This window comes from Microtus oregoni, unplaced genomic scaffold, assembly GCF_018167655.1.
Source record: "Microtus oregoni isolate MIOR12 unplaced genomic scaffold, Mior012 000060F_ref0000265, whole genome shotgun sequence".
Lineage (NCBI taxonomy): Eukaryota > Metazoa > Chordata > Mammalia > Rodentia > Cricetidae > Microtus > Microtus oregoni.
The window spans coordinates 5,359,556-5,385,006 of record NW_024543870.1 but is presented as its reverse complement, the minus strand read 5'-3'; the positions used below and the strand labels follow the sequence as shown (position 1 = coordinate 5,385,006).

General features: G+C 44.9%; 1 protein-coding gene across 8 annotated transcripts in view; it reads left to right on the top strand.

Annotated features, from left to right (window-relative positions):
* Znf385b (zinc finger protein 385B) overlaps nucleotides 1–25,451 on the top strand; it is a 362,200-nt gene that overhangs the window by 254,845 nt on the left and 81,904 nt on the right. For 4 of the 8 annotated variants that reach the window (XM_041639855.1, XM_041639854.1, XM_041639856.1 and 1 more), the window contains one exon: nucleotides 16,792–16,934. In XM_041639855.1, the coding sequence (XP_041495789.1) occupies nucleotides 16,792–16,934 (143 nt within the window). Of the gene's footprint in view, nucleotides 1–2,638; nucleotides 2,879–3,439; nucleotides 3,471–16,791; nucleotides 16,935–25,451 lie in introns of those variants that run through there. The other 4 variants (XM_041639859.1, XM_041639857.1, XM_041639860.1 and 1 more) reach the window with 3 other exon arrangements.

Below are 25,451 nucleotides of genomic sequence, written 5' to 3'. Positions count from 1 at the left end.
GAGAATCCCTTTTAGAGTTAGGTGTGGAAGCAAAGCAGCCAGCTAACCAAAGGAAGGTAACTCGGAAAAAGCATAGCAAAGCCCAGAGTACACAAGAAAGGATGCTTAGGCTCTGGCCAGCATCTGAACGAAAGATGCATAAAAGAGAGAAGAAGGAGAAATGCAGCTTTCTGTGTGAGGACTCTAAGAGGCTGGGGCACCTGACAGTCACAGAGCAAGGATGCTGGGAAGGAAAAATCATTCTCATTAAAGAGACAATTATTCTTCCACTTCTTCAGAGTAGTGTTGCATGAATCTGCCCTCCCAAGGGGTGGTCTCTTAGTAGGATGATTGATCTGTCTGAGTAGATTAATTCTTATGTTTGGGTTATCTTGGAATGATAGGTCTCCACCCAGTAGGAAAGAGTGTTCCCTTAATGGCCTCCAGTGCTGTTATAGTGAGGTATAGATGCTATTCTGTTCATTCATTCATTTATTCAAGGTATTTCATCAAGTGCCTTATACTACATCGGGGAGCAAGCAGTGTGGGTCTCAGTGCAGATGATGGGGACGAGTGTGGTAAGCAGAGGAAACTGATGTTACACAGATCACTAATCCCTCTGGAGAACTCCGAAGAGGGAGAAATCAAGCATCAAGCGTGTAACATCACAGTATCAGGTCTCCTACAGCCTGAATGGGAAACCCCTGGTGCTAGACTGTGAAATAGAGACCCCTGGGGAGTGCGAGCTGGGTGGGGGCAGCTGCCTTGGCAGGGCTGTGATAACTCCTTTTCATCTAGAGCAGGTTGGAGGTGAGGTGTTACTAGCAGGAGGGATCTGGAAGGTGGCTAGAAACTCAGAAGAGCAACAACTTAGATGTGGGCTTGTATTCAACCAGTAGAAGAAAGGTCACAACCAACTAATGCTAAACCATACTAGAGACAATGCTAGTGTGGGCTACTCTGGAAGGGGTTAAAAGTTGAGGGAAAAGAAAGCAGTTGTGACTGCAGCTCCTAGGATGGGGTAAGTTTTCCTCAAGAGTGGAATGTCTAAACAAAGTCCGGAGTGGGGGGACCACAAGATACATAGTTGCTGCCCATCCGTCCAAGCTCCTCCCATCCTTCAGACAACTACTTACTTGCCACCTCCCTATAGAGCTTTTGTCCCACCTACAGTCTCCCTCAGGGAGATGTAAGCCATCTTCATCCCATTTCCCACCAATAGAGTCTGCCTGCTTCTGGTTGCCGGGGGGTGGGACTTGTTAACACACAGGTTTGCAGAGCCCCACCCCCAAAGACCTGAGATGGGGACTAGGAATTTGTTTTTCACACCCAGTTTGGGGAGATGCTGATGTAGCTCATCTGGGGCCCACACTTTTTGAACCCTGACTGAAAGGAAGCATTTATAGAAAAATAAATAAAGTCTGGAAATTTGCTCATCACAGACCCAGAGGTGGTCCTGAAAAATACTCCAGGCAGTTGCAGAATACTTTGTCTCCTGACCCTGGGCTCCTTAAGAGAGATGCATCATGGGTGGAAGTTTGATTTCACAAAAGGACTAAATCCCAGCATGACTGTCTTTTCTGTTAGTCCTTGGAGAGTAAATATTATGTCAGGCACACGCAAGTGTTAGTTAGAGGGAAATAAGCTCAGATCTAGCCTAGCACGTTCCCATTTTGTGTGCTGTTTTACCATTACACACGCCCGTGCTAACAGAGCCCGGAGAAGCGCGCTAGAGCTGATTTCATGATCACCACTCCGAACTCTGCATCCGATTATTCTATTAGGCGGTTCACCTTTCCCTGCTCATGCCTGTGCAAACCCGACATGATGGGTTTTGTACATCTAACTGTTGGCTCTGGCTGTACTAAGTTGCACAGTGTTGTGCAAGCATCAGTGAGATGTTCTCTAAGCAAATTCACCTGTATTGGTGACAAAACCACACACAGTCCCCACCCCCCCCCCCAGCCACAGCCACGTTGTGCAACGTGGGCAGATCACCGCCCTCATTCTGACCACAGAGCCAAATGGCGGGCTGAGATAGAGGGGGCCCAAGTTAAGCATAATAGTAGATACTGAATCATTTCATTCCCAGGCCTAGTCAAGTGCCAATTTCAACACCATCATTCCCCTATAGAGCTGAAATTAGGGTTTTGAGTTGGACTGCATTGACATCACTGCTAATCTTGTCAGCATCAAATTGTGATCAGCTGTAGTCTTTTTTAATTATATGCTCTGGATCTTTACTTAAAACCTAAATTTCCACGGGAAAGAAAGCAATCCCCCCCCCCCCATTCCGCATAGCTAGTAAATAAACTGTTTTCTGCTAACAGAACACAAAGCAGGTTCATTTGGGAGCAGGTTCTGCTCTGAAATAAAAAGCAAATTTAAATTTTAGATCCAGCTGCCCGTTTATGAAAAGGAAAAAAAAAAGCAACCTCTTGTAATCTATGGGGTACCAAGAATTCCAAATCATTGATTGAGCTCTGTGAGTATTGAGCTGTTTTGTTGGGGGTGAAACAGGTATCAGATTCCTCTTGCCACAGTGGAGTATGGGGGACTGAGAAAAAAACAAACAAACAAACAAACAAACAAACAAAAACCCAAAAAACAAAGAAAGTGACTTGTCAGTCTTTTAGGATATATTTGGTTGGCTGTCGTCAGAAGGTAGCCTGCCCTCTCCCTGGAATCCTGTTGCAAACACACTCCTCTGTAGTAATTAGAGCTAGGCAGCAATTAGGGACTTGTGATTTGTTCGGAGGCACTGCCTGCCGGCCTTTCCTAGCGCCACACCTCGCAGGAGCTCCGGGTGGAGAGGATGGAAGGATTTATCTCTCAGAGTATTGCCTTGCTGAGTGCGGGAGCGAGGGCTTGAGCGCGGCCGGTAATCTTTAAAGCGAAGGTAAGCTTTGCTGACTGCTTGGCGTTCGCACCGCGGGGAACTTCTCCACGAAATGTGTGACAGAAATATAAAATTGTTCAAAGCAGCTGCAGGAAAAGAAAAACATCAGAATCGGGGAAAAATAACACTTGCTAATTTTAAGACACCCCCGACTCCCCGCCGCGCGCGCTCCTGGGCTTCTGGTTTTCCTAACTTGTTTGTATTTAAAGTGTTTTGTGGGGGCACTTAGCTAGAGATCATAAAGAAGTGATTGGATGATTCCCTGTGCTGTCTGTCTGAGCTACAGTTCCTTTTCCTTTCGGAGTTTGTCTTAGAATAACTGCTGGTCACCAAGCGAAGTGTGTATTTAACCCAAGCATGTGGGAATTGCCTCTTTCTCTTGTCTTTAAGCCCAGATGTCCCTCACCTCTGAGTCCACATTCATATTGACAAAGCCTGCAATAAAATGGGGTGACGCGCGTGGTTTGTACTTTTGTCACACGGTTTTTATGACGGGCACAGTGCAGGCAGTAACGGTCCATCTAGTTTTAGTCAAACTCAGTGGTTTGTGTTTGTTTCCAGTGCTGGGCACAGAAGTCTCTCGGGGCAGCCGGTAAGCTTAGCTCCTCCAGAGGGAGTAGTGATTGCTCTAAGGATGGGTGGATTTCGTGAGTATAAAACAGGTGCTTGGAGCATCCTCACTTCTCCTTGAAGCTTACCACTTTGTTTTCTCGTCATTCTTTCCCTTTTCCTTTCGATATTGCTTATGATAAAACGCGAGTACATGGAAAGGGACCTGGGAACCCTTGGCAGCAGGAAGGTGTTTTTATCTCCCGGTCCCCAGTGGGATTTTAGATGGTTTGGAAAATAATGAAATGGTATCAGGTTCTTGTATTTTGCCTCACTGGTGGATTCAAAGTATAAACACCAAGGGTTCCATGAACTCTTGCAACAAAAACGAGTGTGTTAAAGCCAAAGCTCATTAATGTTCCCAAGGTCCTTCATGCTCTGGGATGTGTGGCCTCTTAGGCTGTGCTGCTCAGTGTAGCCATCACAGCAGACGGGCACCTCACTGCAGGAAGACGCCTCTAGGCTTCTCTCTACTGTCGTTGTTTTATATGATCACTTTGTTCTATTGTCATGTGTTATGTGATACATGTGTATGCATGTGTTCATGTGTGTATGCCCATGGAGACCAGAGGTCTATCACTCTCCCCATGACATTTTGTGATCGAGTCCCTATTGGTCCTGGAGCTCACTGAACAAGACTAGCTGCCAGGGAACTCCAGGGATCCAAACTTGGGCCATCATACTTGGACAGCAAGTGGTTTACAAACTAAGCCATCCCCCATAAGGCCCTGCATGTTTACCTTCTCGTGGGATTGTTTGTTTATGTCAGAAAAGCATAGGATGATCACAATCCACCTAGGGCTCTAGAAGACATCTTATTAAATACATATGTCAGAAGGTTTCTTAATGTATGTGGTGGGACCATGAGCCCTGAGGTGAAAAGGGTTAGTGCTTGTATGAACCCGGACACAAGACTAAGTTTCTATAAAAATACATCCTAAAAGCTCCTGGCGCATTTTAAAATAGAAACTAAAAGTCTATGGGAGCCTCTGAGTTCCTAACTTGCCCCACACGGTTTCAAGTTGGGCAGTATAGCACTGTGGACGCACATAGGAAATCAATCTTCAGCTGTTGCAACCAATTGAGACATACATGACCGGAGATGTGTGGCCTAATAGAATTCTGGGGTTGTGGCCAGATCCTCAAGTAGTCTCGCTCTCTGTCTCTCAGTGTACAGAGAAATCAGAATTAACCCAGCAAAGCTGCAAAGGAGGCAGAGGCAAAAGTCTTGTGAGTACATTAGTTCCCAGTACTATTATGGTGAGGGGTGGACAAAGAGACAGTAAGACAAAACAGACAGAAGACAGACCAGAGCATACAGAACCTGTAGAGGACAGAAGAGATGAGAGGCCGGGGAAGATTGGCAGATTGGGATTCAGGATTAGGGTGATGGGGACGAGAAAGACAGAGGTCTAGCTTGTGGGAAAAGAGAGAGGGGGACAGGCAAATCAACCCAAGTTTAAAAATACGGAGAGATGATACCGTTTGGGAATGTCCTGGAATATGCCTCATCACAGTAAATTCAGTGAGCATCAGGTCCATTTTTTATGGTTTTATTTTTCTTTCCGTTGGTGTCTGTTCAAGCAGGGGTTACTTAAAAGGTTGTGTGAAGTCCAGAAGAGACCAAGAGTTAAAGTAAATGTGTTCAAAAGAAAACATTGCCATTCCTTTGCCGCCCTGTGACATAAATCATTGAAAAGAAGAATAATGAGCAGCACCATGAATTCTTTACCTTCGTGGGACTCCTCATTAAAAGCCCATTATGTCCATCACTCTCCGTAGTTTTCTGATGAGCTCAGGATTGTACAGGGTAAGCAATTCCGTGAGAAGGAAGTGTACAGGAAGAAACCAGCAGTGAGCCCTAGACTAGCAAATTCATGTCTTGAGCAGGCAAGGGAGACTCATTTGGAAAGTCAAAAAGATATTCCAGGCAAGGAAATACTATCTAGCTTGGATAAAATCACATCGTTATCAATAATATGGATGAAACAGTATGATGAGTGTCTTAGTTAGGGTTTCTATTGCACTACAAAGCACCATAACCGAAACACAAGTTGGGAGGAAAGGGTTTCTTCGGCTTATGCTTCTGCAGAACACTGTTGATCTTTGAAGTCAGGGCAGGAACTCAAACAGGGCAGGAACCTGGAGGCAGGAGCTGATGCAGAGGCCATGGGGGGAGGGTATTCCTTAATGGCTTGCTCTCCATGGCTCGTTAAGCCTGATTCCTTACAAAACCCAGGATCACCAGGCCAGGGAGAACACCACCCACCATGAGCTGGACTTCTCCCCCATCAATCAGTGATTGCAAAAATGCCTTATAGCCAGAACTTATGGGGGTATTTTCTCAATTGAGTTCCCTTCCTTTCAGATAACTCTGGTTTGTGTGTCGGGCTGACGTAAAACTAGCCAGCACAATGAGCTAACTAGCGAGAAAAACGTCACACATCGCCTATGTGGAATCTTCAACAAAATGTGAAAGGATAAAAACAAAACAGAAAGGAGCTTACCAGAGAAGGGGTGCAGGGAGGGCAGAGGGCAGTGTAGGTCTGAGGGTGCACATCTGTATTTATGTAGCACGGATAGACCTAGAGATTCCTCAGACAGTGCGAAGGCAACTATAGTTAATGATTTCATTTGGCATACTAGAGATTTTTCTGGGGATAGATTGCATGTGCCCTCACCACACACAAAGGTAATTGTGGGATGATGTTAAAACTGCTTACCTACAGTAATCACCAAATGATGCTTAACGTAATATACACTATGTATTATTAAAAACCTTTTTCTACAGAGAACAGCAAGACAGAAGCACATTGAAGTCAAGCTAGAGAATAAAAATTACCATGACTTCGATATGTGTATTCTTTAAGTTTGAAAGAAAGAAAGAAAGAAAGAAAGGAAGGAAGAAGGAAGGAAGGAAGGAAGGAAGGACGTGGGAGGTAGCCTGGTTAGTGAGATTGCCTGCCTTGTCAGGGCAACCTGAGTTCAGTCCATATAAACCACTGAAAAAAATACCAGGCATGATGGCTTATACTTGTAATCCCAGGGTGGAGGGACACAGATGTTTAGAATACCTAGCCAGACAACCTAACTTACTTGGTTAGTAGCAGGTCAGTTAGAGACCCTGTCAGATAGATAGATAGATAGATAGATAGATAGATAGATAGATAGATAGATCGATAGATAGATGGATGATGGATGAATGGGCAGATAGATAAAATGTAAACCGTGATGTGTGGTGCTTTGGAACTACATACATTCAAGGTTTTCCTCTGGACTTCACAGACACATATGCACATGTACTAACACACACACACACACACACACATGCACACACACACACATACACGCGCATGCACGCACACACACTCACATGCACACACACACGCGCGCATGCACATGTACACTCACACGTTTCTGCGCACACAGGAAAAAGGAGGAAATCCCATAAAAGAGAGGCAGGGACAAAGCCAGTGTGACAGTACAGGAGTAAACACAATGTGCAGGACCAGGATGTCATTTCTGAGGAATCACTCCCATGCAGACAGTCCGGGGGTGTTCAGGCAGGGCCTTATCTGATGCTGTTTTGCATATCACTCAGGGCTCAGGAGCCGCTGCTTGACTGAAACAAGTAGAATCAATTGCTAAGATGGCAGAGGTGGCAGAGTTCCAAGAAGTCAAGCCAGGCGCTGGCCCAGCCTGCTAAGCCCCCACCACAGCCCCTGTGGAGTGTAATCGCCCCTGGGCTACGGGCTGTTCCGTGTTTATCGTGATGAGGGTGGTAGCAAGGTGCCTCTGGTCCCCCAGCTCCTGCGCTTGGAGGAATTTGATGCTCTGCCTAGCTGGGCTGTTGCATCCCGTGTAATTGTTGCTTTCTGGTCTGTTTTTGCGACACAAGAAAAAGACAATGGGGTGAACATTTTAGGAGACAAAACTTGGAAATTCTAAATGGGGAAATGGTATTGGTTCCAGTCCTCTTTGCAAAAAAGGAGGCACACACAGCCACTATGCTTCCTTCCCTCTCCTGAGCCTCCCTCAGCCATTGCCCCATATCAAGCCTAGTGTTACCTCATGGCTCACACCTGCTCATCACATTGCCTGGATAGCGAGGTCACACAATCCCATAGCAGGCTTCTCTGGGGGTATAGCAATGGTCTTCATGCTGCATGTGTCCCTGAAGGTTAGCTGGGAACCATCTCTGCTCCTGGGGAGAATGGCTTCTTTGATGGTAGAAGCTCAGGAGAATCCCCTTTGATGATGGCTGCCATGGTTGCTAACTGTCCCCTGGCAGTTTTCCTGAATGCCCGGTAGCTATTATTCCAGTGACTGGGAAGAAGCTCATGCACAAGGGAGGACAGTGGGCTTTGCCTATTATTCCCAAACTGTGCTTTCTAGGAGCCCATTGCCTTTGGGTGGGTGGAGGGGGGATGGGAACAACAGTTTTTGAAAAGCTTTGAAGTGTTTGGTTAATATTTAAACCCAGGAAACCTCTTCTGTTTATCAAGGTGGGAGTAGGAGGCTCAGGCAGAGCAAATATTAACTGTGTTTCCGTAAATTGAGCAAGCTTGGGGGAAGGTATCATTTTAAAAGCCCAATTTATACCCACCACAATCCCTCCCCCACCGCCACTTTTAGTTCATAGATGTAAATAGCCTAAATATTGAATGCAGGAATTCTTTCTCACAAGGGCATGGAGCATTTTGTGTCCTGGAGCTAGGATTTGCAGCAGCAGCTGGTGCCCTGACCTCCTGAGTGACTGTATCCAACCCCTTTCCTGCTGGCCCTTTGTGCCAGGCTGGCCCAAAGGGAGCCAGAGGTCAGAAAAGCCTGCTCCTGTGATCTGCTCCCATGGAAGGCCAGTTGCCATTGCTTGGGGAAATGTGTCTTTTTCAGATAGTGAGGTCATTGACGTTCTGATGGTATGTCTCTGTAAACCCACCAACCCAAGTCTGAGTACACCCGATCACAATGCTGTTGGAGTTCATTATATTGATCCAAGCCATGTGGTTAAAAGCCTGGTTTTAATGGACTCTCTCCTTTTCCCATTGGGGAAATTTAAAAACTCATTCAAAATGAGGTGTCACAATCATTCCTGTGTTCTCCTTTAAACTGGGGAGAAATGCCAGTCTGTGGCCACATCAGCTCTTCCGTCAGATTTCTTTCTTCCATTATTCGTAGTGATAAAACGTTGTCATTAAAATCTTCATTTAGAAAAAAAAAGTGCTTTTTTTTTCTGTTGAAATTCCAAGTTAAAAAGCAAAACAGACCGATACAGACTGAAGTGATTGGAGATAATGGTGCCTGCTGAGGTGATACACGTCTGCTTCCTTGCTTCTTGAGAGGCAGAGGCAAGAAGAACAAGAGACTGGTGATCGCAGCAACACAGGGAGGTCAAACATTCAGGGCCAGCCTGGGCTACAAAAGACCCTAACTCAACCCTTCTCCAACATTGCAAGAAAGAAGATCATGAAAATAACATGTAATCGGTATGCAACTTGGTTGTGCCAACTTAAATATTCAAAATGGTGACCCTGGGCAGTGGGCTCTTTATTCACCAGTCAGGTGCAGTAGTGAAATCTTACTTTACTCAAATCTAAATGATGTTTATCTCTAATATGATATGAGATAGAACTTCTCGGGAACTATTCGATCACTTGACAAGCAGTGTTGTCTCTCCTAGGAAAATCTGTATTTTCAGGACACTTGCTAAAATAAGCCATAGCTCTGGAGCGCTGTTAGCTTTCCGTCGTGTAGTGCGGGGACAGCGAAGCCTTGCTGTGTCTGCCTGGCAGTCGGGATGCCAAGGCTGGGAGTCACTCAGCTGGCATAGCTTCGGACCATCTCCCTGAGCCTTTTGGCCAGAAAAATGTCACCAGGCTCCCGTGACCTCTCAGGCCATGCCTGTCCTCAGACAATTTTAGTAGGTCCGTGTCTGGAGACCACTCTGGCTTCTCCGAACGCTTGGTAATTTAGGAAGCGGCACATGGCGTTCCCTCTCGGGAAGTTGGGTGTATTAAAATGCTGCTCGCAGCCCCTGAGGAGGTGTCTGTTAGGAGCCCAGTTTCCCTTCCTCAATCCTGCACAGCCATACTTCATGCTACTGGGGAACAAGTTCTGACCATCTCAACTTAAATTGTGAAATGTCCCTGCTTTTGTCTCCAAAGATTGCAACCGCCGCAGCAAAGCACGCCACATGCTTACCTAAACCATCAGTGTGCACGCCATAGTTAATAAATCTCACTCATTCCTCGAGCATTTTAGTATAAGAAATTCGGTATGTGGGCCAGATAGTCAGAGAGAAATCGGTAGCTACCTGCCTGTGTGTACTCTACGGCCACAGCATGAGAAAAGCTATCTTCCTGATAAATTCATCATTCTGTATAAAAGCTGTGCGTTACAGCTAAACTGAAGGACAACATGGCTTACCATCCATCACGACGCGGCTTCGCTGCTGTTTTCTCATGCACAACCTCATTACTGTTTGCACACCAGAGCATGGGGCTGCCAAGGATTTCCTTGTCAATGCAGCATTCCCCTGGGCTCCTGCCGTGGCGGATGCTGAGGAATCTCCCTGCAGGCTGAGGGGCATGGGAAACCTTTGCTACTCCAAAGCCCAGAAGCCAACAGTTAACACTGTAGAGATGCAGCAGGCTGAAGAGGTGGATCCGTGGCAAAGAGCATACATGTCCTGCTCTTCCAAGACCTGGGTTCCATCTACATGGAAGCTCACACATTTCTATTAACTCCAGTACCAGGGACTCCCAGGTCTTCTGCCCTCCGTGGGCATCAGGCACACATATCGTACATACGATTACATACTTGCAAGCAAAACATTCCTACGCATTAAATTAAAATAATAAATCTTTTTAATGGTATAGCCTCAGACTTCTAGATACACACTAGCCTCTTGGACATCGGACTCCTGTCTCTTTCCTAAGGCCAACAAGGAAGTCCCAGCATCACGGCATGCTCATTAACTGACCAGTCACTTCGAGCACAATCAAGGAAGCCATGGAAAGGAAACCCAGAACTCACTTAACACACTAACAGCCTGCCAGTATTCAAAGAGGTCCTCTTTACTGGGGAGTTTTCCTCTTATCTGTAGAAAGGTTTGCTTACCAGACTGATCCTGTTGTTCAAAAACAGCTGTTAATGCACAAAGAAAGGCACCCTGGGAGCTCTTTTCCTCGCCGTGGTTTCTCGCGAGCGTCCCATTACTCCCTGTCGTGTACAGTTGGGTAGCGATGGTTGTGAATGTTTTGCTGTATAAGGTCCCGATATTATCTTTATTTTCTCTAGTGGATGGGTTAGTTGGCTATCTTCCAGCTGGACCGACTGTTGCTATGGCTTATTCTCTAATACACACTACTCTGTGAGGCATCTGTCTGGAAGCAGAACCGCTGAATCATGGGGCATGATGTACCATGCTTGCGGGAACGCTGTCAAATAGCTTTTTCCAAGTAGTTGTAGCAATTTGTGCTTCATTATTGACTGCCTGATTCCTCGACGCTTTGCCTGTCTTCAGTGTAGATGTGACCTCATGGCTATGTAGTAGCATCTCCTTGTAGTTATAACTCTCACGTCCCGAATGTCTAGTGGACCATGTTTTGTAGGCTTCTTAGCCATTTTAATAACTACTTTGTGAAATGACTTTTTGGGGTTTTCCTCATTTTTCTTGTTCTAATGTCTTATTATCTTTCTATAGACAAAAATACCTGAATATCTATTATCTATACTTTATCTGTGTGTGTGTCTGATTAGATCTCCCCCACCTGCCTTTCACTTGCTTGCTGGTATGTTTTTGTTTGTTTTGTTGTACCCTTGTTCTTAGTAGGCTACGTCCTCAACCTTTTCCTTCTGTTATCAATACCTTCAACTTCCTGTTTAAGAAACATCTGTATATTCCCAGCAATGAAAACCAGGAGTCAGAAGTCAGATTGCCTGGATTTGAACTCTTGCACCTGTGTGAAGTTGGACTCGTTTCCCATCTCTGAAATCAGGGTAATAATAATAATATCCTGTTTTTTCATTGGCCTGTTGTGAGGATTAGATGAGTATCTAAATATAAATATATGTGCCATCTATGAATGCACACTGATATGCATATCTATAGACATATATGTGCATATGAATATCAGTGCCATGTGTAACATACTTGATTCATTGTCCCATGCTATTCTATAACCATTTTGGAAGCAAAGTTTTAACAATCTCAGTCATTATTCACGTAGCCACCTCCTAGTGGGCCTGCTTGGTCAGTGACCTCTCGGTCTTTTATATTTTCCTCACCCAACGGGCTGGGAGAAGAGCAAGGGTGCTCTGTTATCGAATGTGCTGGTCAGAGGGGTGAAGGGCCTCAAATCTGGGAAAGCAATGAAAATTTAAAAAAAAAAATTGAACCGCCACTCATTTTAATTCCTTTAGGGAAATCTTTGGGTGGTCCGTATTTGGCACATATTGCATGCTAAATTTTCTCTATCAGTCCATGCTGGAAGGGACATCCCTGGCAGTGGCCTAGGGAGAAAGTCCTGCATGGTGAAGAACAGGCTTTATTTCACTCAGTAAACGGTTCTTCATTTGAGTTGTCTGATGTTTTGTTTGTTTCTGTTACGGAACAAAGATGAGGCACCAGGAGGCCTTGGGATTATAACCTAAAATGGCCTTCCAGACCACATTTCTAAAGGTCAGAGACTAAGACAATAATTCCAAGTGTCACTTGGCCCTCAAATGAGCTTTCATTGTGACGGATTATGACATAACCCATTGGCATGATAAGGTACCTATTATGTTACAGAGGCAGTTGACTGAAATAATAGGATTCTTCTTAATGATCACAGGGGTGAGTCTTTCACGTATTACTGGTTTCATCAGATAGATAAATATAACTTCTATTTGTTGGGACTCAGAAAACTCTAAATGTGCCCCCAAAGTAGGGTGCTTTGCTATGCTGAGCATAGTGAGTTAATAAACTGTACCCCCAAAGCAGGGTACCCTGTCATGATGAGCATGGTGAGTTAACAATTGGAAGGCCCCAGAAACATGGGGTTAAGGTCTCTCTGAGCTTGACTCTCCTTCTGGATATTGACCGTGAAGCCAGCGACTGCTCCTCCCTTTTCTTCCCACCCCCACCAAAAAGAGAATTCATTAGAACTAGAGAAGTGGGGGGGGTATTTTTTTTCATTTTAGCAGGAGGTTTGATACATACTTGGGCTATAAAAATCCTCATCAAATAAAGTGAAACCCTATTTTGACTTTGTTCATTTCTGTGAAATTCAGCACTTTCTATGCTGGACTCAAGGGGTTAGCGTCCTAGATTGGACTGTGTTACTGTGATAAAATACTGACCAAATCAGCCTGAGGAAAGAAAGGGTTTGCTTCATCTTTCAGGTTACAGTTCACTATCAAGATAATTGAGGCAGGAACCTGGAGGCCAGAATTGTTGCAGAGACTCTAGAGGAACCCTGAGTACCAGCTTCCTTCCAGCTTGTTCAGTTAGTAATTCAAGAACAGTGACAACAAAAACAACCAAATCTGCCAGTTTGGAGAGGTAGCTCATTGGTAAGAATGCCTGCTGAGTTTGGGTCTCACTTAGAGAAGAGTCCCTCAGGATCCAACGTTCCTGTCACCCCAGTGTTGGAAGCTGTTGGGTAACGGGGCACAGAGACAGGAGGATGGCTGGAGCGTGTTGCCTGCCCAGCACAAATAGCTTCAGGTTCAGCAAGAGATCCAGCCTCAGAAAGCGGTGAGCCAGAAGGCCACAGGATAGGCTGCCTGTCCTCCTCTGCTGCTGTGTTGAGCGCACCCACACTCAAGTGCACATTTATCAGCTCTGTCACCCACACACACACCCTTCAGAGTCACAGGTACAGATGAATAAATGGATAATTGCAGAAAGTCAAAAGCAGGGCCACTCTCACCAGCAGACCGCATCACTTTGCCCTGGGCGTGTGTGTGTGTGTGTGTGTGTGTGTGTGTGTGTGTGTGTGTTCGCGCACGCGCATTTCCATCTAAGCTGGAGGCCTCCTTGTACCCTAATAAACTGCACTTTACTTAATAACTGCCCTTTCCCCTTAACCCCCAAGCTTGCTTTTTTATAAAGTTAAATATTGTTCCTGTCTCATGACAGCAGCAATGCAAAGGGGGCACTTTTGCACGGAAGTGCTCATTATTACATTGTTAACCTTTTCGTTAGTTCTTTTTTTTCTCAGCAAGTCTTTGGCTCTTAGAAAAATTGAACATTTTCTTGTAGGGTGCATTTTAATCAAATTTCTGCTCACAAATCTTAAGTGACTTTCTGGCACCCAAAGGAGACAAGGAAGGCTCGCTAGCAGTAGTAGCAAATCTGGAAAGAAGTGACAGAGGATCAAGCTTCCGACTGTGGGCAGGGTGGGAGGGCAGTTGCTTTGCGCTTTGCCTTTCAGTCTGGGAAGCTTCTGCGCTGCAAGCCTTCCGTGTTGACGAAGCCTTGCAAAAAAAAAAAAAAAAACCAGACCACAGCAAGACTGAGGTGAAGGTATTGATGGGAGCTTGGTTTGTTTGGAAGATCCATCAGTACTTTAAAACAATCTGTGTTTAACGTGGCAAATTGTGTGTCATTAAAATGCTAATGAATAGTAAGCAGCTGCTAAGTTTTTATGCTAATGAATGGTGGAAGCTAAGTAGTTCTCCAGCCTCCCGTCTATTAGCATAGAGATGTGATTGGGTAAGAAGGGCTGCGAACACTCTGACCTTCATTGACGAGCAATCTGCTTGTGAGTTTGCCCCTTGCTTTCTGTCTGATTTGAGTTTGTTAGTACAGAGGGACTCTCACCAGGCCCTGGGGGCCTCCGTGTTACACGCTGTTGTCAAGGCCACCATTGAGGCCTTAGAGACAGAGCTTGGTTTTCCTTTCAGAGATCCAACCGCCAAAAAACAGTTCTGTTCCTACAGTAGGCGACTTAGATTAATCTACCTGCTCACTCTTTGTACTTTACAATTCTAATAATAATTATGATGATAAATTGCTAAGGGCCATTTTCTCTAGTGTTCCATTTAGCTATGATTTTAAAGTAGATCCTTTCAGATATGCCTCTGCGACATCGGATGCAATGATGTCATACATCATCTTTTATCTTCAGGCTTGAGGTTACCAATGGAGATAGCATTACCTGATTAGGACAATAATCTATAATTAAATGCCGGTGGTGTATACATACCAGACCAAACCAGATTATTTAACTGAGCATCAGGGAAACAAAACAAAACACTGTTTGGTCTATACTCTTGGCTGATGTTTCTCTCTACTAAGCCCTCACATGTATTTCCTAATGGCCATGGCTGATCAGAATGGCTATTACAGATAATACTTCAGGTGCCCTTTTTCTCTTATTTCTTTTCTTTTTTTAAATATATATATTTAAAGATCAGTGTAAATGAGCTTTGACACTCTGTTAAACACTAATGCCAATACTCTACACAACTGATTGGCAACATGCCATCATTTTCTTTGGATACTCATTACCAAAACCAGCGATCCCTGAGGCAGGGACGTCAGTGATTTGGGCAATATAAGAGGCTGGTGGGCACTTCAGTGGTTGGGGCATTTTCTCTCAGTCCTCATTTCTCCTTGAAGCAAGCAAGAGAGTCTAGGCATGAAATTACTGTGTGATCCAAGACAGGCAAGCCAGGGAGAACTGAGCCCTCGTGTGCTGGTGGTGGTGATGAAGGCCTCAGCCCTCTTCAGAATGCCCCCGAAGTACAATTGATCCACATCCATGATCTGATAAATAAACATGCAAAATGGGGGACCTTCCCACAGCAAAGGAGCGTTCAGCCTCAAAAAGACACAGTACGCTGGTGGATGCCACAGCATGAGCAAACCGTGAAAGCATTAATCCCAAACAAACAAAGGCAGTCACAAAAGGCATGGGAGGTTTTATTTAAATGGCTTGTTCTGGTAAATCTAAACATAAAGAAAATTGATTGGTGGTTGTCAGGCGCTAAGGATGCTGGGTAAAATGGGAAGAGACTACAGCTATGTGTAGAGTTTAAGTCACAAAAACGTTCTGCATGTGAAGATGATGTTCATCTGTCACTCTGAATGTGCCAACAAACTATTGAATTTATAGGTTAAGCAGGTGAATTGTCTGATATGTGATTAGTATACATACATTCGACTGTGTTTATAGTAGCTCAGTTGATAAAGTACTTGCCATGCAACCATAAGGACGTAAGTTTGATCCCCAGCACCCACATAAAAGGCAACCAGGGTGGTACATTCTGGGGGATCACTCTTGTAGCATTGGCTCGGGGAGGCAGAGGCAACAGGATCCCTCGGTCTACTGGCTTGCCAGCCTAGCAGACCTGCAAAACCTTAATTAAAACACCTGCCTCAGAAAACAAGGTGTTGGGTCCCTGAGAAATGACATTTGATGCAGGCTTCTGGTCTCTACATGCATGAGTACACATGTACATATACGCCTGCAAAAATATGCGCGTACGCATGCACACAGACACACACAGCATGCCACAGCCTGGCCTCCAGAGAACCAACCATGCCAGCAAATGTGTCTATACCCTGACTGTTAATGACTAGAAAGAATGCCAACATCATTCTAAATTACCCAGTCTTACACTAAACCAGACACCAAAGGAGGGAAGAGCTAACATTACTATTCAAGGGGACAGGTGCTCAAAGAACCCAAGTTCATTGGGTGTAAAAATTAAGACAAAATGATGAGTTTCTGTCTCCAGACTCCCTGTCTACGGCCAGACAACAGCCTACCTTCTTGTGTTCTCCAGCCGTGCCATGTCCAGACTTCCTCTTTCCCTAGAGTAAGGAAAATTCTGTGATCATTTTTAAGACAACGAATTGAGTCATAACGAGAGCCAGTAACTGCCAAAGTCCAAGTTTTCCTTCCTTGTAGAAAACCGCAGTAATTATCTCAGATTTGCATAGAATTTGTTGCTGGCTATATATTCCCAACAGTAAAGAGCATCTTGAGACCCCCCTCCTTTATTCTCCAGCAGGCTGTGGCTCTGTGGGTTCTCAAAGGTGCCAGGACATTGGCAGTGTGCCACACCCGCTGGTGTGACCTGGGGACAGTGTGTCACCTGACCCTGAGAAGCCCTTGGCTTGTGCATAGGGAAGTACTCTGCAGGTCTCTCAGGCCACGGAGAGCTCTTCTTGTCGGTGTTCCTCAGGTGCTTGCTTCTGTGACTCTTGTTTGCCGGTCACAGCTCAGCAGCCTTGGGTTGGCCCAGCGCGCCTGGGCGGGAAAGGACGTGAGCGAGAGACTGAGTTTGCTTTGCTTTGTCGTTGGCAGGCGGCGCGTGCCACGCTACGCCCCTGCCTGCTCTCGTGCGCACACCCACCCTGATGATGCAGCCTTCGCTGGACATCAAGCCGTTCATGTCTTTTCCAGTGGACAGTAGTTCTGCTGTCGGGCTCTTTCCAAATTTTAACACAGTGAGTACATGCTATTTTCTCTTATGTATGCCTCTGCCGTGTAATCTCTTTTCTTTGACTGTGTTCCCAGGTAGACCCCGGGTAGACTCTGTTTCCAAAGTGTGTGGCTGAGGGCCCTTCCTCTCAGCTATACTGTGGGAAAATGCCTCACTCGGAAACTCAGCGCACACTCAAGCGTGTGGACTGTACTAATGCCTCCAGAGATGATGCTAACCTGTTACATTGTCCGGTTTTGATGCCCTGCACAGTGGCTTTACCACTCCGTTGTTCCTGAGGCTTCATGGTGATCTTGCTCTCTCTGTTTCTCCTGAGGCTTCATGGTGGCTTTACCCTCTCTGTTGTCCCTGTGGCTTCAAGGTGGCCTACCCTCTGTTGTTCCTGAGGCTTCGAGGTGGCTTTACTCTCCATTGTCCCTGAAGCACACTGTTCAGATGTGGTCAAGAGCACAATTTAGAGACATCGAGCCACATTAATTCTTTTCCCAACTTTCACTATAAAGAAAAATAAAAACAGCAACTATGGGCTTTGTCTTTCTGGGGGCCTTTTTAGTTGGGAGGTGTCTGAGATCAAGTCTGACTTTCATATAAACAGAGTTTTTATTTGGGAGCTCGTGTGAGTCCTTGAATCTGACTCTGACCAAAAAGGAAGATACACATTTGAAATTGACATATCTGTTATCTGTGCAGTGTGTAGCTGTTCCCCCATTAAACATACATAATGAATCCTCGTGAATTGCTGGCCCCGAATGGCATATTCACGTCAGTCAGCCAACTTCCTTTTGTTTGAATGAAAGGCATTTCCTAGGTGTGCCAAGTAGAGCTACCACCTTTGAGCAGCCTGGTTCTGGGCAGGTTGGAAACTTTGAGCAGGAGAAGGGTTGAACACTGAGGGAATGGCATGGATTTCATCTGCACCATAGATAAATGCATTTGGTGGGGCAGGACGGTATTGCTGAACAAGAACATTCTAGACGCTGCCATGATCAAAACAAACAATGGCGTTATCAACAGCAACAGACAGTGTGCTTTGGAAGCCCGGCCAGATGGGCCCTCTTTGCAAACTCTCTTCTGCAGGAGTGCAAAAAAAAAGCAAGAGGGTTTCTCCTCCAGGGTTGTAAATAGAATCTGTTGGCAAGCCTTCTGTTGGGGCCCCAGTGCTTTATGATAACCAGCAAGTGGAGGATCGCACAGATTTGTAAAGGCTCTACCCTTGACATGGCAAATAAATGGTTGACTGTTTCTGTTTTCGTTTCTCTTTCTTTCTTTCTTTCTTTCTTTCTTTCTTTCTTTCTTGTTTTTCTGGCCAAGGCCAGCCAGTTTGGTTTTTGTTTTAAAAGGCAGCATGGAAATAAGATAAGGCAGGCCTATCTTGGCCACATGACCACATCAGAAGTGAGAGTGACCCTCGCGAAGCAAGGCATTGAGCTTGAGTCAAGCCTGCCCCTGAGTCTGCAATCATTTCCAAACACCCCGCTGTACTTGGAATGTTTTCTAGGTATTTGTTTTTGGTCCTGTTTTGGTCCGCTTATGTCTGTGGTCTGCAGCACCAGGGAGGGGCTGCTGAGAAGCAGCCTGGGTGATTCAGCAAGCTGAAATGTGTTTGCCTGTGTTCTTACATTTTAATGCAAGTCTCATACAAGATTATTAGCACAAGCAGCATGATATATATATACTTTTGAATTGCTCACAGGAGATTAGAGCTATGTTGCAAACACGTTCAGCTTCTAGGAAGACATTAGCACCCAAGGCAACTGAAAACTTCATTCTCTGCCCCTGACCACACTCTACTCCTTTACTTGGAAAGTGTTGTCACAGCTAGCAACCTCCGTCCCCGCTCCTTCTGACCGCCTCACACCTAACAGATACCTGACTGCCAACGTGTTTTGCAAATACAGATACTCAGTGATGTTCTGTAGGTCACCATTGTCAATCTTCAGAATGCCTTGCCTGCTGTTGCGTCCGGAATTTTTAAGGGCTTTCAAAAAGGTTCTTCCTTAACGTAAAAATAAATTTTATATTGGCTTATTAATGTTGCATAGGGCTCACAGATGCACTGACATCGTATTATATATTTATTGTGAATAAGAATCTTATACTATATTGATAAAGCTCAATGAATATTCTTTTTATAAGGTTTTTCCTTCTTAGAAGCAAGTAAGCACTGAATGTTCAAATACTGCTATTTCTTGATTACTACAGTGAAAAAATTGCAAGGAAACTTATCAGAAATACTGATTTTGATCAATTTGCTAAATCTAAGTCATGCCCCTTCCTGTGCTCTCTTAAGAAATAAGCCAGCCCTAGTGGGACTTCTCTTGTTGATCATGGTGCTGCACACCTGTCCAGTGCCAGTGGGCTAAGACAGGATGATCTTCAGTTCAAATTCAGCCTGGGCTCCATAGTAGAACCCTTTATCAACACACACACACACACACACACACACACACAGGCACACACACGCTTGTGTGCACACACACACACACACATAGACAGGCACACACACATAGACAGGCACACACACATAGACAGGCACACACACATAGACAGGCACACACACATAGACAGGCACACACACGCTTGTGTGCACACACACACACATATACAGGCACACACACGCTTGTGTGCACACACACACATATACAGGCACACACACGCTTGTGTGCACACACACACACATAGACAGGCACACACACGCTTGTGTGCACACACACACACATATACAGGCACACACACGCTTGTGTGCACACACACACATATACAGGCACACACACACATATACAGGCACACACACGCTTGTGTGCACACACACACGGAAGGGGGGATGAGTCTCTGTGTGTGTCGCTCTGAGGTGCAGCTTAAATGACTGTCTCTTTCTTGTTTGTTCCATCCCAGCACCCAAGCCACTTGGAAAATTTCTTAGGAGATATTATGATGTGGTTGGTCAATGACCACATTTATTTCCTCGGGAAATGTTTCTATACTGTTACCAATCACTACACTAAATTGTCATGTATTTGTGATCATGTACATCCCCCCCAGGGATTCCAGCCTCAAAAAACACTGAGGAGTCAGTGGTTGTCACTCCTATTGTCAAGAGGAGTAGCTGGGACTTGAATTAGGACCCTTTAACGTTGAGGCTTGTGTTCTGGTTCTTCAGGCCCTTGGCTCTTTAGGCCCCTGTCACCTCCCACTCATTTACTGGGAACAAAGCCCAATCAGAAATTTTTCCCTGTCCTTGGGTGATGCAAAAGAGGAAATGGCTTTTTGAATATGAAGTACAAACTTCTTTCAGCAGTTCTGAAGAAGCAGAATATATCTGTAAAGCAGCTGTTGTGTCTCACAGCAGATCTTCTTACTGTCTGCTCTTTCCTTGAGAAACAGGGTGACCTGTACTCTCGCTTTGCTTTCGGCCACCGCTGAGATTAAATAAATATGAGAAATGGGATCAAACCTCATCAACTTTTTTTTTTTTTTTTTTTTTTTTTTTTTTTTTTTTTTTTTTTTTTGGTTTTTCGAGACAGGGTTTCTCTGTGGTTTTGGAGCCTGTCCTGGAACTAGCTCTCGTAGACCAGGCTGGTCTCGAACTCACAGAGATCCACCTGCCTCTGCTTCCCGAGTGCTGGGATTAAAGGCATGCGCCACCACCGCCCGGCTTAACCTCATCAACTTTTACCTGAAAAATAGCAATTCCATTGCTATACCAAGACCCAGAAACATCCTCAGCTTTGTTACCTTCTTCAAGTTAATTTAAAGTACATATATTTAAGAGCTGGAGAGATGGCTCAATGGTTAAGAGCACTTGCTGCTCTTGCAGAGGACCCAAGTTCAGCCCCCAGCACCCATACAAATTGGTGCACACCTGTTTTCGTGTCAGTTCCAGTGTGGATCCAATGCCTTCTTCTGACCTCCATACCCATGTGCATGCGCACACAACATATTTAAGAATAAAGTAATTCTTTAAAATGACATAGTCAGGTGTGGTAGTACACACCTTTAATCCCAGCTCATAGTCAGGCAGATCTCTGTGAGACCGAACACGGCCTGCTCTATAGAGTGGATTCCAGACCAGTCGAGGCTGCTTTCTAAGACTGTGTCTCAATACACAAACAGATACTTAATGTTTTCTCTTTTGTTTATAGTAGAGCAGGGGACTGTATGGCAGATAAGAATTAAAAAGGAATTTCGTCACTGTCTAAAACAGAATAGGCACCATGTTCTATGTTGAATTTACACGTTGCAGAATCTGTGCTTCCCAGTGTTCATTCAGAGGTTGCCTTGCCTCACACTCCACAGCTGAATCTTTCCATACTGCTTCTGATGAGTAAGCAGAGGGCTGGAGAGATGCCTCAGTGGTTAAGAACACTGCCTGCTCTAGCCTCTGAGGGCACCAGGCACACTTACATGTAGGCAAATTCTCATACGCATTAAAATAAGTAAGTCAATCTTTAAAAGAAAAAAAAAATAAATCATATAAGACCCCATCTAGCAGAACTGTGAAGAGACTGATAAGGAATCTGGCCATCGGCCACCAGGAGGGTGATGACTTGGGCCCTGGTCTGTGGTTATGTTGTACAGAGAGATGGCTTGGTGTCATTCACGAAAGTGAAGACCATGAAAACATAAACATCCATTCTCTTTAAGATCTTGACCTTCATGGTCCGACCCAGGAGGCTTTTTTGGCTGGCTACACACTGATGCTCATTTCCCCCGCCTCCCCAGCATTCAGGGTTTGTCTTTCAAGGGCTGCTCCTTCTCATCCAGCCTTTGGTCTGCATCATCCCAGCTGCTGACTTTCGTGTTTTTGCTGGTATGCAGTTAGCACTCAGACTGATTTATGCCCCAGCCCCACCCCCTTGCCAGTTTTTAACCTGTTCCCAACTTATTAAAGTTTCTATTTTTTGAGATTATAACATAATTTCAACATTTTTTTTCCTTCTTGTCCGGGTCCAGCCTCGACAGGTTCCTGCGTTCCAGGGTAGGGGCGTGTGGATTAGAAATGCCAGGCATAATAAACAGAGATACAAAAGAAATATAGAGATGATGTAAGATAGCGTCTGGAGGGCAACCCAGCGAATACTGAATCCCTCCCCCCCCCCAACGTTTATTCCTTATGACCTTTAAATACCCCAATCCAAGAGAGGAAGAAAGCAAAAGACATTTTTACCACAAGACAAGGAACAAACAAAGTGATTACCTTCTTAATACCTAAAACACTAAGTAACCACAGCCTAGGTCGAGATACCCTGTTAGTAGCCCACACCTTAAGTCAAATCTGCTGTTAATAACGTTGAAGGAGCAAGAACAGGTCTGAACCCTCTGACCTTTAGTCAAGGTGGAACGGATCTTCTTCCGTGGGCTCTGACACCTTCTCTTTCTTCCAAACCCTCTCGTCTACCCTGCTCCTCTCCTTTCAAACTCTGCCCTCCTTTCCCACTAGTTCTTATTGTATGCCCATGTAAATACATATATATCCCTAAATATAACCTAACCTAATCTCACACTTCCGACCTCCAGGAGTGTGAGAACATGAAGTCCTGTTGTAAAACCCTGAAGTCTATGGAGTTCTGCCATGAGCTCAGTTTAGACACATTCCCGTCTTACATGCTTGTAGGTACTGGTAGGTAACGCCACTTCTAAGAGGCTGCATCCCGCAAACAGGGAGAGATGTGTTTGCCTGCCGCTCCTGAGCTTGAACTGCAATCATGAGCTGCCTGGGGACGAGAGTCACCCCTCGGTTTCTCTGTGATTGACAGGTGCTTATGAGCCTGTTTATGTGAAATTCTCCTCGGGTCCTGCTATGTTTCTGCTACCCTTCTAGGAGACCACAGGCACAAACTGCTGTTTCACCGCAAGAGGCTCAATAACCTTATTATTTTGTAGGGGAAAAAAAAGTGACCTCACTCCTATCTTGAAATTATTTTTTTTCTGAGACATGATCAGATGTGTGGAACAGAATAAAGATGATTTCGGAGTCTAAAGTCTCAAGTCAGTGTGTGATTGTCTGAGTCACGCGTGACAAGCTGAGAGATCACCTGTGCGCTAAGCAAGGCACCTCACCTTTCTGTCTGGTGTCTGAGTCCTTCCTAGCCTGCAAATATCAACAAGCGCTCAAAGTTTGTCTTTCTTACAATAGAAATAATGCATTGCTTAAATATCAACTAGTGCTGAAAGAAAGAAATCAGAAATTAAAAGGCGTTTGACTTTGCCATTAGTTTATGTCTGTTGCTCAGTAGATGTCGCTGTTAGGAGCCTGAGATGCTGGACTGTTTCACCTGCTGTGAATACCTGCATCTGTTGGATAAGCTCCTTATTTCTACATTCAGATATGTGCTTCTACTTTGGTTTTATATAGCGGAATGCTTCAGCTGGTGTAGCCCAAAGTGAATCTTTGCTCTTTGGGTCTGGTTTTTATGCTCTTAACAGTGCTTGTTAGCATTAAATATTTATATATTTTGTATATTTTATAGATGCTAGTGTGTCTAACTACACTTACTCCTTTATCCCAACCAAATTAAAGAGGAAAGAAATAAAAGAGAATGTGGTTGAAATTTCATTTTTGATGAAAGCTTCAAAATACACTAAAGTGCCGTCCTCTTCTGCACGCTCTATAAAGAGGTGTGTAATAGCTACACTGGGAAGAAATCGCCTCCAGTTGCTCAGAATCACTTGAAAGGAGTAGAAATGGTCAGCCATTATTGGCCTCTGAATATTCATCAACAATGCCTATGAGATGATGACAAAAAAAAATATGTTTATAGCAAACCTATAAGGAGATTGGAGAGAAGGCGGAGAGCAAACACTGCTGTGGCAGGAGACCTGGGCTCTGTTCCTAGTGTCCACAACCACTTGGAACTCCAGTTCCAGGGACTCTGCTGCCCTCTTCTGGCCTCTGCAGGCACCTGTACTCATGTGTACATACACATGCAGACACATGCACATAATTAGAAATAAATCTTGATTCAAAAGAAAGCTTTGAAAATGTAACAAAGAGATAACAAAGATTGCTGTACAAATACTTTAGCCACAGGTATACATGTCTGGAGAATATTGCACCCCCATGAAATTCGACGGGGGGGGGGAGTATGTAGATATGATTGCTGGGAGCTCAACACAGACTCGCAGTGCCCACACACACTCTCGTTTTCCTTAGACCACTGACCACAGAATGACTCTGTAAAAGGGAGTTCAGTTTCTTCTCCTCGCCTGAATCCCCGTGTTAGCTTCTCACTCACAGCCATTCTCAGGGTATTTGGTGCTGCACTCATTGCGCTGAACAGGGGATGACTTGACAAACAAGTCACAAGTTGTTCCCTGGCAGGAATTTACTGAAAGATCACGACGATTCTGCTAAGATTTTGATCGTCCTTATGCGGGAAGTACCCCAAGGTCTGGGGGTTCAAGGAAGAGGCCTCTGTGGTTCCACCATGCTGTGTCCCCTATGCCCCTTTCATTATCCCAGGCTCAGCCTTATGGGCTCTGGGCTGAGTCCTCAGTGCTAGGGTTTCAAGGATTATGTGTACTTGGAGGGTTCACTGAACTTTTCTGGCAAAGTAGGCCCTTGGCCTTGGCACCTCCCCGGGCCGGCATTTTTCAAGAGTGGAGTCACCTTAGAAAGGGTATCAACATCAGGACATCTTCCTTAAAAAACTCATCTTATATCAACTGACATGCTCAGTGTGTTAATTCTAAGTAATTAGGAAAAGAAGAAACCTCTAGCCTTGTTCCTTTTAAAAAAAAATTACAGTTTTATTAATTTGCGAATTTTATACTATGTATTTTGATAATATTTGCTCCTGCTTCTCCCCCTAACTCCTCCCTTATCCATCCATTCTCCACTCCCTATTCCTCTAAGTTTGTGTCTGGCTTTTTTGTTTGTTTTGTTTTAAATAACCATCAATTCCAATGTATGCTGTTCATATAAATTCAGGAGGTGGGGCTATCCACTGGAGTATGGATAAATTACCAGGAGCCACACCCTTAGAGAAAATTGATTCTTTCTCCCCTAGAAGCCATCAACTGCCTGTATCACTTCAGTTGGGGGCGGGCCTTCTTAAATCCCCTCCTTTTCGATGCTAGAGTGTTGATGATTGGCTTGATCTTATGCCAGTCATTTTCAGACACCCCACAGCTGCTCTGGGTTCATGCGTTCAGAAGATACTCGTTCACTCTTGTCTTCCGACCCCTGGCTCTTCAGTCTTCCTGCCCTCTCTTCTACATGATTCCTCACACTTGGGGCAAGCAGGAGGGTGGGAGGAGAAGAGAGAGTTTGATGTGAATGTCCTATTTGTGGCTGGTCCCTTCAGAGACACTTGTTCCCAGGTGTGAGCGTTAACTACTGTCCACTGCATGGGGGCTTCTCTGTTGAAGTCTGAGAAGTGCACCCGTGGATGGGTGGAGAGATATGGTTTTAGAAACAGTTGGATACTGTGTCCATTTAGCAGAATAATAGTGGTTGGCTCATCCCTGGGTCAGTGAGTTCCCAACCATAAGTTCTTGGCCAGATTTACAGTATCAGGCA